Source organism: Neltuma alba, unplaced genomic scaffold, assembly GCF_004799145.2.
Source record: "Neltuma alba isolate B1F8T4 unplaced genomic scaffold, ASM479914v2 tig00003123_pilon, whole genome shotgun sequence".
Taxonomy (NCBI): domain Eukaryota; kingdom Viridiplantae; phylum Streptophyta; class Magnoliopsida; order Fabales; family Fabaceae; genus Neltuma; species Neltuma alba.
In genome coordinates this window covers 271,096-288,265 of record NW_021633147.1, presented here as the reverse complement: position 1 = coordinate 288,265, position 17,170 = coordinate 271,096, and the positions used below count along the sequence as shown (strand labels likewise).

General features: G+C 32.4%; 1 protein-coding gene across 1 annotated transcript; it reads left to right on the top strand.

The window, feature by feature from the left end:
* The first annotated feature begins 8,658 nt into the window (after nucleotides 1-8,658).
* Nucleotides 8,659-9,952, top strand: LOC114740333 (serpin-ZX-like). The gene is made up of 2 exons (XM_028928463.1): nucleotides 8,659-9,058; nucleotides 9,454-9,952. Exons 1-2 carry the CDS (start codon nucleotides 8,705-8,707, stop codon nucleotides 9,493-9,495), a joined length of 396 nt encoding a protein of 131 aa, XP_028784296.1. The 5' UTR covers nucleotides 8,659-8,704; the 3' UTR covers nucleotides 9,496-9,952.
* The last annotated feature ends 7,218 nt before the right edge of the window (nucleotides 9,953-17,170 follow it).

Here is a 17,170-nt window from a genome sequence, read left to right as displayed (position 1 = left end):
TTTAGATAAAATTAACATAATATTAACAACAAAAATGTGAACATTAAATTTAAACACTAAGTAAACAATAAAATTGTAATTAAATACTAACAGTAACTTCCTCAACCTACTCAGATATAGGAATGCCGGCTACGGCCACATCTTGCCATAGGTGGGCGTTCGTCCCTCCTCCTCCGTCATCTTCCTCCCCTGCCAATTTATAATAAAACAAAAAATTATTTTTATAATTTAAATTCACATATATATATGTAAACGTATATATAGTTTGATTAAATTTGCAGTATTATTCACAGTCTCATTATAAGTCACAGCAAATGCCTTTGAACTGGCCATATGCTGGATATCTTGATGGCTGCTACTCACTGTGTTTCTCTGAGAAAGCTGCTGCAACAAAAATATAACAAATTTAGTTAACTTGTATGGCAATAACATAACAATAATGCAATAAATTATACTCATACCCTCTACTCAAGTGTCACTTTAAGCTGGACAAATGATGCCCAATCATTGGCAGGGCTATCATCTGGCACATCTGTCTACATCTCCTCCAGGGGTCTCATCTTGTCACCTTTCTTTGCATTGTACAGGTAGACCCTCCTATTCTTCCAACCCTCCCTTGACTTCTTTCCTGCATATGTCTTCATGTTATCCCTAACGACAAATTTTTTCTACAATTAAAAAATAAAATTATCATTTAATTACTAAGAAATCAAATTCATAATGTAACTCATAATTATTTTAAGCAAAATATTTAATCCTAAATTTCAAATACTAATTAATTACCTTTAACAGCTCCCAAGCATCGTTCTTATTTCTCCGTGCCATCCTCCTCCAAGTGGGCTCATAGATGGGAAACAACGTGTACTACCCATCTAGATAAGTCAAATACTAGTTGAACATATGTCCTCCCAGCTCAATCGATTAACTGTGCTCATTCAGAGGAACTGTGACACGTGCATCCTGTATGTAATGCATATCCTTCACGTTCAATTTCCTCGTGGACCTATTGCCAATGTGGTCTGCACAATTAAATTGATAATCAGATAATATCAATAACATTTAATTATTAATATTAAATAACTTATTTCACCTACCCACAACCTCCATCTCCTAACTGCTTAACTATCTACCAGGTCGACGTGGCTGATTCTGCTGCTGCTGCTGGTCCACCTCCTCCAAGCCCCATATCTCTCCCTCCACATCACCCTCTATAATCCGCCCTCATCTACCTCCAAGTTGAGATCGAAATGCTCATCGATCTCATAACCTTCCATGCTGATCATAGGCCCCTCATCCTCCTCTATCGGCTCCTCAGAAGGCCCAAGCTGCTCAAGATGCGGGGGTCTCGTAGGCTCAACAGGATCTTTACCGTGTCAACGAGCTATATTATTTAAACTGCAAATAATTAATTAAACAATACAAAAATGCATAACTATTTGAACATGACTTTAATACATTATAAACATCTTACAATTACATTTGAAACCATAAATAAAAATTTAAAAATAGAAACCAACTTCAAGTTTATGAAATTAAATAAAATACTGCAAAATGTAATTAAAATCATATCCCTCCTAATGTCTAATAAAATTAATTACTAAATAAACAAATTTTATCATTAAATAATTATAAATAACATGCAAACTAAAACAATTGAAGACAATAACATATATAATCATCACAATTAACTAATTCAACAATCTAAATCACATATAACTAATTAAATAAAATACAAAATACAAAAATGTTTAAATATGAATTTAATAAATAACAAACATTTTACAATTATATTTGAAACCATAAATAAAAATTTAAAAATAGAAACCAACTTCAAGTTTATGAAATTAAATAAAATACTACAAAATGTGATTAAAATAATATCACTCCTAATGTCTGATAAAATTAATTACTAAATAAACAAATTTTATCATCAAACAATTATAACTAAGATGCAAACTAAAACTATTGAAGACAATAACATATATAACCATCACAATTAACAAATTAAACTAAATGCAAAATAAAAAACTGTTTAAATATAAATTTAATCAATTCTAAACATTTAATTATTATCTTCCAACTCGTAATTAATAATTAAAAAAATCAGTAAATTCAAGTTTTTCGAATTAAATAAAATACAAATAAATTGTAATTAAAATAGTATTACTCCTAATGTCATTTTAATTAATTACTAAATAAGTATATTTTATTATTAAGTAATCATAATTAACATGCAAACTATAAAAATTTAAAACAATACCATATATAATTACGAAGTCAAATAATATTAATGTCAATAAAATAAATTAACTAAAATAAATATTAAATTAATATAACACTAATTAAATATTTAAATACTGTAACTATTAGACAAATTAACTAATAAATGAACATATATTTGTACTTGGGTAGCTGAAATTGGATTTGGAGTTTTATTGGCAGAATCTCCATACACGCATGTGCAAAAGTGAAAGAATGGAAAGGGGGCAGCGCTTATATAGGCACTGAACATTTGTAGCGATTCAGCTTGAACTGCTACAAATATGAACTTTGTAGAGGTTAAAAGGGAAACTGCTACAAAATTTTGCTACATGTGTCCTGGCAACGTCAAACTACTCAACCTGCTGTCACGGTTTTAGCAACAACCGCTACAAAATTGGAAAATTTGTAGCGATTACACGTTAACCGGTACTGAAAATAGGGTTCATCTTCTAGCTCTTCGTAAACTGCTACAAATTTTGTATAACTGCAACTAATAAAACGCTACAAATTTGGCACAAAGCTCCCGTCTTTTGGCGGGAAGGTCATGCCAAATTAGTAGCGGTTATTTGTGAGTAAAACCGCTACAATGTGTGACACAAAGAGAATTGGCAAAAAAACAATGCAAATTAGTAGTGGTTTCACGTCAAACTGCTAAAAATTCCATACTTTGTAGCGCTTTCTAGTAACCGCTACAAAAAAACCACTGCTATGTTTAGTTTTTTTTTTTGTAGTGATACTGCTTTGGTAATGATCACTTCTAGCAAGGTATTGAATAGCTGTAAAAATACCAAGCTGCACTCCCATAAGTTTTATCGTTGTAAGGATCGCAGCAGCACACTTATCACGAAGCATAATAGTGACTTCATTTCTGACCCTAATCAGGAATAATTTAATTTTAATTCCAATCATTTCATTTTAATTCAATACATCCATGCGCTCCTCCAAGCATTGCAAAGAAGAAGAAAAATCAAAACCTCTCAACATAATTTTTGAACTACATTTAATTAACATCTTATATCCCTTTCATTGCATCATATTATTTACATTTTCCAGCAGTGGATGACACAATTGCACTCTTATGTTAATAACTCGACAGCGATTTCCCTCTCTACTATGTTAGCAGGTGGTTGATCTAAGTTAACATGACCCACAATTCAAATCTACTTACAGAACCTTAATTTGACATTCTCACAATCTCACTGCCCAATGAGGATGAACAAAATATTAAATTTTTTGTTCAATATATTATTACAATGCAAGGAGTAACATGTATGATGAAACTGTTCTTATACTAATTAATTAATTTATAATGAAGGCCTTATATCAACAATGATGAGTCTCGCGTTATTTAAATTGTACCATTACTTCTCTCAATAAATTTCAATAATGTATTAATGAACTATACTTTTTTTTAAAAAATGAAATATAAAATTTTACATTACACATCATGCACGACAATATTGTCAATGAATACCATAAGTAAAGATGAAAATATCTGAAACTAATTAAAAGCAGATTTAGTCGTTTGGTGTATGACTTTCAGTACTTATCTGATTATTAAATATTTATTATTAATTATAACTAATTTCTAAAATTGTCCCTATATAAATTATATATGATTATGATTATAATAATATCTAGAGAGAAAACAAAATATCTCGGGTTTCTCAAAATAAAGTAAATTAAAAAACATGGAATGTTTACATCTACATAAATCCTGATGAAATTCTCACTTGGTAGTTGGTAGGATGACTTGTAGATAGCCAAAATTCTCCTCATGTTATTATATTTCTAATTAAAAAATTATAATATTAAAATATAAAATCTGTCCAAATTTCTTCTACCATCAATAAACTTTATGATACCATTTTATATCTACACACGTTAATATGACTTTAACCAAAAATTGCATATTAATATATTGCATAATAAGGGTCATTTTTTGTCCTTTATGATTCATAATCAGATATACAACAAAAACATAAAAACTTTGTGTCAGTTATGACCTTTAAAACAAGGGGTGTGGTAGAAAAACATGACTCGACCGTCCAAATTACAGCTATGATCTTTACAAAGTAGTCCTCAACTTTAACTTTCTCACGTATGACTAAAAAAAGAAAAGACGCAAAATGAATTGATAATCAACTTATAGGTCTGAGTTGGAGAAACTGCAACACAATTAAACAGGCCAAATAAAGAATGTACAAATATAAAAACATATATGCTCAAAACATGAGGTATTTGCAAATAGCTGAGATGCTTAAGACAAAAGGATGAAAGAAACTTTCCACTCCCATCAGCATGTTTATCTCCAGACCAGCCATTTGTGAACGAACCTTCTGCAAGCCAGCCTTGAGTTCCTCACTTGCTAAAGATGCAAGTTCTTATACTCTCAAATTTAATATTCCAGTAGAAGAAAACTGCTAAAAGAATAAAGAGTACCCGAGAATCACAAACAAAGAAGTTATATAGAAACCATCTCATGGCCTAATGGGATAATTTTTAAGCCGAAGGAAGAAGAACATAACAGCCCAAGTGTCAATGTGGTCAAGTGACCGTGAATTTTTTTAAATAAAATTTTAAAAGAATAAATTCAATCATAAGTCTTTTATCAAGAAAACAAACTGATAATCACAAAGTGAGCAGCATATTTTACAAAGTGAATGGACCTGGCGCATATTACCTATTACTTTATTAGTTAAGCCTCTTCTATGGCCATTATGCTGTCCAATTTCTCCACCAGGATGATGCCAACATGCTGCCCCGAACTCAACCACTCATTCCTTCTCTCTCTCATATCCTCTATTGCCCCCAGGCTTTAGCCCCTCCCGCCTTCCCCATTTCTACCTCATTTAGTTCTTCAAAATATACTGTCGTCATAATAAAAGCACAGTAAAATAATAACTTCAAGGAAAATCATATAGGCAGCAAAAAAATATAGAGTAACCTTCGTTCTGGAAAGCCTTGGTCTCTTTAAGGGAGTCAAGGGAACCAAGCATGTACTCTAGTAGCCATGTTTAGCTGAAAAAGTCATATTCCAACATGAGCCTATCAAGCAATTGAATAGCAAGGCTCGATAAAGACAGAACAATTGAAGGTCAGGAGAAGTTGCAATCAACAATGATATTCTGACTTTGAACTAACAAAAGAGACATCTGCAAACCTGCAATTTGTGACCCCTCTTTACTATCTCTCTGTTTAAGATCTCATGTTTTGCACAAAATGAAGAAATCTGCTTTATTATTGTCGAGTCACAACAGGTTCAAATATGGAAATAATGCAGTGTTTCTGGTCTTATTTGACCAACTATGCCCACGACCTTTTCCCTCTCACACATCTCAATGCTCCACCTCACACCACCGTTCACGACCCCCAATTCCTTCTTGCAATAGTTACGCTTTTATATTGACTAAAGGAAGAGATCGGATGTTTAATTTAAATTTACAACATTTATAGCATGATTAGATAAGAAGTTTACTCTATTTCAAAGACAAATATTTTTACTTTAAGAATGCTTTTATCTAGAAAATAGGTCATATTCTGTTGCAATAATATAGTATATGGAATTACATTAAATGCACACCAACCCGAAGAAGGCGATGACACCAGCATCTAGAATAAATAACCCTTTTAGAATTTCTTGATATATTCAGCCCAATGGCTCTTTGCATTATATTTTTTCGGAGTAAATTTTTTTTTTAAATAGTGGTCAAAATAATTTTTGTGAAACCATTTTTCATCCCAGAAGCACATCCCGTGTTCCAACTTTTTCTGGACTATACTACATGGAAGCATATATATGAAACTAAGACATCTCCTTGATCATGTTTATACTTTCTCAGCTTGCAGTTTGAGATTTGCCTCTGCAACCTTAAGGATCGCTCTCGGTTGCAATATGATAGACAAAGAAGCTCTTAATTTTTTATTCAATACAGTCAAACACTGCAAACCTTACTTGACATTGATTTTTAGGACCGTTTGCCTCTCATTAATTTCTTAAAAAAGCTTAGATGATTCTAGTTGTTGAACTTGGTCCTGAATTAATATCAAAGCCCCTACTCTATTCCACTCAGTTCTAAGGTTAACCTACCTGATGAGATACTCAACAGCTGCTTCTTATCTCTGAAGTATCCTTACCAGTTGCCATGGTTTCCTCCATGGCTTTATGAAAGGCTATCTCTTTCTCGTTCAGGATTTTTTCACTTAGAACACATTAAAGGATTTCCGCTACAATGCTTTTCACTATTTAAAAACCATTAGTTCCAGTAGTCTTGTGTTGAGATATGCATATTCGTCTCCCGTTCCTAAAATAAAAGTTCTATATTTTTGCTAATGGTTTGGTCATTCACATGGGTCGAAGAATTGCAAACTATTCTCTCGAGGTAAAATACTTCCGCACCTACAGCTTCGAATTTCCAGAAAAACTTGCATAATAAGTAAGGCATAAGTGTTATTCAATGCTCCCCCACCCCTTTGACCTTCACAGTTGGTTTACTGTGACTAAAGGCCCCACATTTAAGGATACTGCACTTTAAAGCAATAGACAAATATCCACCTATCGGATGTTTACATCAACTGAAAATGGATTTAGGGCGGTCGACTATGGCAGGAGGATGTTCTAATCGTGTTTGATTTTTCAAGTTTCTGAGCTTGCCTCTGTATTAAAAAACAAAACAAAGAAAGAAACAGACAAATAATAATGCAGACAAAGAAACATTTATGTGGCCTTAAAATAATGATTTTAGAAGCTGTTGCCATTGAGAAAAATGTTTGAAGTACAATAAACAAATCCGGACCAACATTATGAAGGCCATGATAGCCAAAAACTTAAGATTCCAGTGTCAAAGTATATTCTATGCCATTGAACAGCTTTGTAGGATGTGGACCAATCCTTGAAGCTATCTAGAATGGGAACTTTTTTGGCAAGAACAATTGAGCGACATATAAGTCGTTCAATATGATTAAATAATCACTGCATAGGTCCTGCAGCCATGCCTTTAGGTTCAGCTATATTTCCCATCTCGGCGTATGAGGACATCTGCTTCACTTATGTAGCAAAGCTTAGTTAAAAAGCGATATATAAGCTATTCAATGATTTGCTCTGCGATGTGTCACAATTATATAAGGTCAGTACACATGTATTATAGTCCAGAAATTATAATGCAAGACATCATGCTAAACAGTAAAATTATATTAGATATTTTCATTCATTTGTTCACATTTCTTGGCATAGACGATTTTAAGGGTCCATTTGGTATGAGGAAAATGGAGGGAAAGGGAAGAGAGGAAAATTTTTGATGAGCTCGTTTTAAAAAAATAAAGAAGTGGGGTTAAAATTTTTTGATTTATTAATTATTCTTTTATATTACATGTTCTACTTATCAAAATTTTATAACCCAACTTCTTTAATTTTTTAAAACAAGCTTATCAAAATTTTCCCTCCCCTCCCTTTCCCTTCATTTCCCTCATACATACCCTAAGGGAGCGGTTTTACACCTTGAACTAATCTCATATTTTGACATTAATACTGCTTTAACCAGCGAAATTAAGGACCACATTAGCCAAAATTATTATTACCTCTGGTCTTGATGATATTCAATCATCAACACAATGGTGGCATGAACCTTATTTTGACAAAAAAGCCAAGGAAAAAGCAATCAATTTCTATGTCTCAAGCCACATGGAAATCACTATTGCAATCAAACCAAGCATATCTTATAAGAAGCAAAATGGCAAGGTGAAAAAAGTAATTAGAAGCAATTGAACAAAAGTAAGATAGACAGTCAAGAAAAAACCAACGGATGATGATAGAATATCTCAAAAAAAGAAAATAATTATAAAATAAGTCACAGAAGTTATCATTTTCTAGTCTGAAACTTGTCAGGTTGCTTAAGTTTTTATTAGCATTTTTTAGTTATTATTTTATTTTCTTGGGACTTGATTATAATTCTCCCAAATACAAATCAGTTTGAAATTTGTAGTTTGTACAATGATCAAAGCAAACTTTTTTTAAAAAAATCACAACAAATTAAAATACCTATTAAATTTTAAAATAATTAATATATGATTTTCACATGAAATTGAAGAGTTTTTTTTTTTTTTACCTAATTTCACTAACTTTTATCATAAAAAAAGTAAGTTTTTTTTAATAAAATCATAGATATCCACAAGATTCTCATTTGAGCGGAGTTTTACATAAAGTACATATCCTAGGAACAGTGGAGTCCAGGGTTGAAGTCGAAGTGTTCTGATCTCCGTCATGCGGCTCAGTCTGCTTCGTTCCAATAACCGGCTCTCCATCTCTCCATGGCTTGAAAGGAGTGTACTTTCCTTCTTCTTCAACCAAACGGCTTCTTACGGCAGCAGCAGAAGAGCTGGTCGGGAAAACGAGAGAGCTCCTGACGTATTCGACAGATCCGAGTTGTTGGGAAACCATCTACTTATGGATGTAAAATTAGATGAATGCAGGTTGGTTTCACCAAAATTAGATGAATGCAGGGTGGTTTCACCTTTGTCTTTACAAGTGGTGCTCAGCCTCCTTGCCGCCGGCTCCCGCGGTTGGACCCGCCGTCAGCTTGTCAACTTCTTCAACGCCGATTCCGTCGATCATCTCAATTCCTTGGCCTCTCAACTCTCCGACGTCATCTTGGCTGATGGTGATCCCGTCGTTGGCCCTTGTGTGCGTTGCTCCAATGCCTTATGGCTTGATCAGTCCCTTACTCTCAAGCCCTATTTTAAACACATTCTGGACTCTGATTACAGAGCCGCTGTGAACCCAGTGAACTTTCAGACCGACGTAATGTTCCGTCCCAAAATATCTTTAATTAAATGTAATTTAAATTTGGCTAAAGAATATATTTGGTCCTTTAACTTTATATAAAGTTTTAATTTGATCCCTTAACTTTTAAAAAAATATATTTGGTCACTTAACCCTAAAATCAGTAGGCTTTAATGATAATTTTTTGTGACAATCATAAATATTTTGAGAATTAAACTTAATATATTAGCATTTGAGAATATTTTTTGAACATTTAATATCTTAATGTCGTCATTTTTTAAAAAAATTTCAAGTTTGAAGGATCAAAAGTATACTTTTTAAAATTAAGAGACTACACTGAAACCTCGTACATAATTAAAGGACCAAATACATATTTTAACCTTTAAATTTTATATTGCTCATTACATTTTCAGCTGTGTGCCATACCCTCTTTCTCTCTTATAATGATGTTTTAAAGATGAAGACTCCAGAAGGCATGCCGGAACTTCAAAAATGAAAGCATATTGCTTTTCGTGATGTCTTTCTATGGAATCGTTGGTCTCTTTATTAGCTCTTATTTGTGGTGTACAATTTTGGTGGAATGTAGGTAGTGGAAGTTTGAATTTATCCCCTCTTTTTTTTGGTCTCCTAAAAATCATCTCATTAATTGTTATATTAATTGATGCATGATATGTATATACACACACAACCCGATTATTTTCTTCTTCGCCTTTGTAAATTTTAAATGCAAAGTCGTTGAGTTTGAGAGAATACAACGATTTCAATTTTGTGTGAGGAAATTAATTAAGGGAATCAAGAACAACAATTTGTTGTCTTGATGAGAGGCTTTATGAAATGGCTATATATAATTTGTGCAGGCTGCTCATGTGGGGCAACAAATTAATTCGTGGGTGGAAAATGAGGCAAGTGTCCAAGTTAAAGACCTTATTGGTGAGGGGTCTCTCAACAACTTAGTCAAGCTCGTCTTTACAAATGCCCTATACTTCAGAGGAGCATGACATGAGAAAGCAAATGCATATGGCAACAAAGAGAGAGAGAGAACAAATCCAATCATACTAAGAAAACAGTGTGGTGAGAACGAATACAAAGTGAGTGCTCCCTTCATTGCTGCCAAGATGGGAGTAATTGATAGCAATGGCATTTTAGGTAGAATGCATAAGCTTGGACACACATATAAAAAGCGACGTGAAGAAAAGCGTGCTTTCTCTATGCATTTCTATTATCCGCATTCATTTAAATATGAATTTTATCATGAACCTGAGGTAGATCTAATGGAAGTTAATGGCGTACTGACCCCAGAATTTAATATGTCTTCTGAGGTGAAAACTTCCAAGGTGCTGAGGGGACTAGGGATAAGACTGCCATTCTCTGGAGGAAAGTTGACAGAGATGGTAACTTCATGTGATGGTGGACAGTTATATGTTTTTAACATAATTCAAAAGACATTCATCAAAGTAAATAAACAGGGACTGAAGCTGCAACAGCCACGGCTGCAATAGTAATGTCTGGGTGTCCACCGGCTTTGACGCCTGTACGTCGAATAGTTGCACTTCAGCTGCCATATCTCCTTCCTGATGGAAAAGATGACTGTGTTGGCTATGTTAAAACAGAGTTGAAGGTTCATCAAATATTCCGTCGTCTTCCAACGTACTAGTCTCCTCCTATATTATGTGTCATCATTAAATATTTTACTCTTCTTAGTATTTTTATTTTTATTTATCCCAAACTTTGGGACTTTCTCTGCAGATTGATATGACTTACTAGACATTTTCTGATATGTTTATTTGACTGGATCAGATAATTGCATTGCCAAGTCCAATGGGGAGTCGATCCCCCAAGTACCGGTACTAAAAGGGTCAAAAACCCTTTCACTGAAAGGGCGTTTGGACTTGTGAAAAAATGATTTTAAAAATACTTTTTCGTAAATCAGAACAAATTTGTAAAATTATTTTTAAAATTATATTTTGGTTTCCATCTAAACTTCTTTTTTTTCTGTTTTTTTGGTACAAAAAAGTTTAGGTGAGTTAGGTCCCGAGGGCTTACTAGGGCCAGGACATTACTCCAGGCTCAGAGAACACTTACAGAGGTACTTACAAATCGCCCACCAACAAAGTTCTCATATTGGTAGCAGGATTCGAACTCACGACCTTGTGAGTTATAAGCTAACTCCTTACCAACTGAACTAACTCTTATTGATCATCTAGACATCTTCTAAATCTAAAGACTGTTGATAATATCATTAGGTATAACTATATCTTATTCTTATATAAGTATCATCTAGCCCATGGACCTTAAAAAGTAGGGGAATAGCCCATTTTCCTCACGCATTAGGCCTTTCTTAATTAGGATCGTCATAATCATATAGAGGTTGATAAAATTATTTTATATTTTATTTTGACATAAATAGATAGTAAAACAATCAATCTAAATTATGACTAATTATAAATGATGCCTCATAACATTTCCTTTTTCCCTTTAGTTTTGTCTTTTGAATGCCTCATAATTAAAAAATAATACTTAAGAGATTATATTTATTTTAGATTTTATAAGTATTAAAATAATTATTTAAAAAATAAAAATAAAAATCTAGTGCCCACGCATTAGCTTACTTTGCGCTGATCTACTGCGTACGTGCTCTGGTTGAGTATATAATAAAATGTCCTAACCAAAAGGAATGGTCTGTCAAAAAGGGACTGAATAGAATTCTAATATCAAAAATTAAAACTAGACTGTTCCACAAACATAATTGTTTTCTCTAGGAGTGCAAAGGTTAAGTATGAGAAAATTGATAAAGCTTAATTTTTATATATTTTGTCACACATTAATCTTGGATTTGGATGATATATTAAGCTTAAATGGATGTTTTATGTATTATTGGATTAATTGATTGATTTTAGAATTTTTCATAGAAATTCAAATTTGGATTGAAAATATGAATTTGTGGTGATTTCTTATTTTTGACTTGAAATTAATATTTCCTATTTCTATCAAGTCAATTCTCATACTTTTAGAAAGTTTTTCAACTTGCCTAATTTTTTGTGCATATCTAATCTACTTAATCTACTAAACTAGATTAAGTATTTCTTTAAAGTCATTTCTCATATCACGTTTGATTTAAATCATTTTTTTTGCCATTTTTACTGTTATGTTTTTGGGCCTATTCCAATGGGACTTTGTTTTTTGTTTTCTGTGCTTAATTATTTGGGCATAACTCTCCACAATATTCAAGACCAATAGAAAAGTATTGCAATGTTTTTTTTATTTATAAAAAACAGAAGCACACAACATTATTCACAGTTGCTGGACAAAAAATTACATATCAATATTTTTTGACCAACAAATTGCATATCAATATATCAAATAAAAATGATAATAATGTACATCATCAGCACTACTCATAGCCTCACTTTAACTCACGATATGATATAAAAAAAAAGAAAAAACATAATACTAATGGGAGGGGACGGCCCTGTAGCTCATCCCGTCCCGTCCTCTGTTATGAATAGGGATTTTAAGCAAGAGATGTTGGTGGAGAAGCAAGATGGATTTTCCAAGCCCCATGAACTTAATTGTTGCTTGTTCTACTAAGCCAAGTTTCTTTGACAGCTAATCTAAATTGGTTCATCTGGTTCTGAATTCGTAAAGTGAGATGATCAATACATTTTGTTGAAGCTTTTGTGCAATTTGAAGCACAAGACGTGACAATGGAACTTCTAATCCTTTGAATTTATTAATATTAAAAAGTTAACCATAATAGAAAACATGCTTTGTAAAACGTTTAAAAATGCTGTCATGGTTATATAATCAACATAAATCATAAGAAAAATTAATCATAATAGAAAAGAGTTAAATCAATCCTTAAATATGTGTATCATAGTTAAAAGAGCTTTTCTAAGTTAACTGCAGGCAAGATTCAAAATAAATGGGGCTTTGGGTATCATGAAACCCAGAATGTCATATTCAACTATAAACCCATAACAAAATACTATTGAATAATGTCTTTCATAACTTTCTAAAATTAAAAGTCATCTAGCATCAGAGATCATTGTGAATCCACAACTCGCAACAAAATATGCAGATGTAGAAATTCATCTTATCAACAATTACACCTGTTTTCCCCAGTTGAAAATGCTAATTAAGGAGGATCAAAAGAAGATGCTTAAAGCTAATTGAGAAGTTGCCTAAAACGCATCTTATCAAGAGTTTCGAATATGATGTTATTTCTTCCTGCTTCCTTGCTATGACCATATGCTTCCATTTTGTTTTTAAAATGACATTTTAGTATCTCTAATTGATGAGGCATTCGTAACTTTTGAAGAACTTGCAGGTTAAAGTGAAAGATGATTTTGATGCTTCTGCTGCTGAGAGTAAGACAGCTTTGAACAACCTTCCTGCCAATGGCGCAGAGTGGGTTGACCTTTTTGTGAGAGAAATGGCTGGTGCTACTAGCATTGATGATGCTAAAGCTCGTGCTGCTAGGATTCTGGAGTCTCTAGAAAAATCAATCAATGAACGTATTCATGTGTAAGCAACCCATGTCAATCAAAAGGTGCATTGCCTGCTACAATGACAAATGATACATGCACATAAAATTAGGTAGTCTGGAAAATTTTGGGAAGCAATTATTTGATAACAAACTTGTGGATGCAATATTTATAAAAAAAAAATTATAGACCTCTTTATTTTATGTTAAGAGAAATCATTGGAAGGATACGTAGTAGATCAAGCTATCAAATAAACGAAAAATTCATTAAAATAAGTAAACTAAAGCACATGTGTACTAGATCAAACATAACCTACACCACACGCTGTGGATTAGAAATAGGCAAGTTGAACAACTTTGTAAAAATCAAATTTTCAAAATATGAGAATTGACTTTAAAGAAATGAGAAATATTAATTTCAAACCGATTAAGATCACAAAATATTATTTTTTCAGTCCAAAATACCAATTTCTATGAAAAATTCTAAAATCAATCAATTAATCCAAGAATACATAATACATCCATTTAAACTTAAGATATCAATTAAATCTAAGATTAATGTGGTACAAAACATTTCAGCAATTAAACAATGATCTTTCATTGTTGGTTTTGTGTGAAATTATGTCAAAAGAAATTAAATTATATCAGTTTAAAGAAAAATTCCCCCAGTGACGACAGAACCTAAAACAATAGGAGAAGAAAAGCCAACTATTGTGGGTATGCTCGTTCTCCTCCTTCCTTCTGCTTCAACGTCTCGTCCTTTTGTGCAGAGCTCTTCAAACTTGCACTTCTTAAACACAGCTTTTGCACCATTTCATTTCACTACTGCGGACTCCTCCACAATGCTACAAAGGTTAGATGAATGGAGTTCAACATGCCATTTCATTTCACAAATATAAAACTTCCTAGGTGGTGAAAATGAAGAGGATGATTAGGTGCCTACATCCATCGCCTATCATAATCCTTCGCTCCCATTCATCTTACAAAGAGAATAGAGATATTAGAACGGAACAAATGAAGAACCTTGTCACATTACTAATCTGATCATAATATAAAAATTAGGGGGGAAAATCATCAAAGGACCATAAGAAAAGCACCAGCTACTTCACTTCATCCATCATATCCTCGCTGGTCCCTCTCCACCATCGCATTCACTCTTGAAAAAGCTAATTGCTAGTTCTTCTCTTGATCGACAAAGGCAGCAACTCCCTGCTATCGCAACCTTGCCTCAAGTCAAATTGAGCAGCCCACACCATGAACATGTCGTCTCTGCCCCCGCAACATGATAACCATTCGCATCAGAGCCTCTCCGCCATCGTCATGCTTAGGGGTGCTCAAGGCCGGCCCTTCCCGGTCGGCTTGTTCCGGTCCTGGTCTTATTAGGACGAAACGGACCCGTCTCGAAATTTTTTGGGATGGGACAGGACGCAGGACGGGGTCGTCCCATCCCAGTTCTTTTTTTTTTTTCCTTAATTTTTTTAATTTTTTATCTTATTTATATAATATCATTTTTTTTCATTTTTTTTAAAGATTTGAGATTATTGTATAGAACTATTGATATATTTATTTAGAGTTTTTATATTTGTTAATGATTTGAGATTATTGATGATTAGAATTTGGGTTAATTAATCTGCAAGTCCTTATAGTTTCAACGAATTTTGAATCAAATCCCTATAGTTTTTTTTCTTTTTATTAGGTCCTTATACTTTTACCTTTTTTTAATTAGGTCTTTGTATTTATTTTTCTTTTAATTAAATCCTTATAATTTCACTAAATTTTTAATCAGGTCCATGTAGTTTTAATTTTTATTTATTAATTAAATATAAGCTTAATTAAATAGATTAATACTGAAATATAAAATATTAATAATTAAATTAAATTAATAATTATGTAATAAAAAAGTAGTAGAATTAATTAATTCAGGAAAATTTTTTAGAACAATTAATTTTTTGCTGAAAAAATTAAAATCATTATAATAATTCAATATCTTTAGAATATTATTGTTTATAAACTAATATTAAATAATATATACTATTTTATGTTTATATAATAGTACTATTAGAATTTATAAAATAAAGAAAAAAAATTCAGGGACTTAATTAAAAATAAGGTGAACTTATAAGGACTTGATAAAAAGAAAAATAAATACAAGGACCTAATTAAAAACAGGTGAAAATATAAGGACCTGATAAAAGAAAAAAAACACTATAAGGACCTGATTCAAAATTAGTTGAAACTATAAGGAACTGTGGATTAATTATCCCTTAGAATTTTTAGCAAGTTTTTGTTGTGTTCAAAGCTTTTGTTTAGAGTTTTTAATGACTATTATATGTAATATTTTGGGCTTTTGTTTAAGAGTGCCCAAACAAATAAAAAAGAAAATAAAAAGATGTTTTATAAGGTTTAAGCCCAAAAAAATATAATTAAAAAAATCAGATTTATTAAAAAAATTAAAAAATTAAAAAAAAACTTTGGGACCTCCCGGTCCTGTCCCGACCGAGACTGGGACAACCCCGAGACGAGCTGGGACAAGGGACAGATTTTCTGTCCCGTTACTATTCATTGAAACGAAACCGGGACAGGCCTGTCCTTGTCTGATCTGTCCTGTGAACAGCCCTAATGCTCACCAAATTTCCCAATCATCTTCAATGTTTAGCTCCTTATCAATGAAGATGAAGATTGAAGAAGAAACTAATGAAGATCTCACACAGAGAGAGAGAGAGAGAGAGTAGGGGAGGAAGAAATATTGGGCTTGTTTGGATTGAGTTATAAGTAGTTTTTCAAACGTGATTTACAGAATACGAGATAAGTATATAATGAGAGTTTTGTCTCGGCTTGTGTGAACTTATTTAAAAGTCCGTTTTCAATGGAACTCCAAACAAGCCCTTAATGGTTGGAGGCTGCGAGGAAGGAGATTTCAAAGAAGGAGCTGAGAACTGACCTGTCAGATATGAGGAAGAGAATGATAATAGGAGATAGAAAGCATAGGATGTGATAGGAAGAAATTACTAAAGATTAAGAAAAAGGAAGTAAATGGCGGGAGATTTTAAAATTTAAAAATTGTAGGGGAGAAAGTGCATCGACGCACACAAAACCCCAAGTTTCATTAGTGCAAAACTTGGCTAAAACAAAGCTTGATGTAATTTTTTTTATTTGTCCATCAAGCCATATTTTTCTTATGAATAGTGATTTGTGTCTAGGGGTAAATAAAAAAAAAAAATTTAAATGTTAAATCTTTGTGCTCTGCATATTTTTCATAAAACAAAGCCATATTTTTTTATTAGTTATATTGATTTATGTAGAACACATCACCTCACGTGGTATTTGTCAAAGTCTCTTTTCACACATAATCAATTATATGTTACATTATGCAGAGTGTATGGGTTGTTTTAAAATAGTTGCTATTGAGAGTGAAAATGAAAGTAAGAAGACCAGAGCCAAAGTTGTGTATGAAGTGAAGGTTATTATAAATTTAGTTTATGTTTCTTGATTATATTGTGAGCTGATGCCATTTGAAATAAAAGTTATATTATGTTGTATTCATTTTATTTAAGTAAAGATAATTCTAAAAAGATAAGCTTTCTGCGCGACTTTAATAAGAAAATACATATGCCTAACCCAAAAAAAAATGTCAATGTAAATACTAA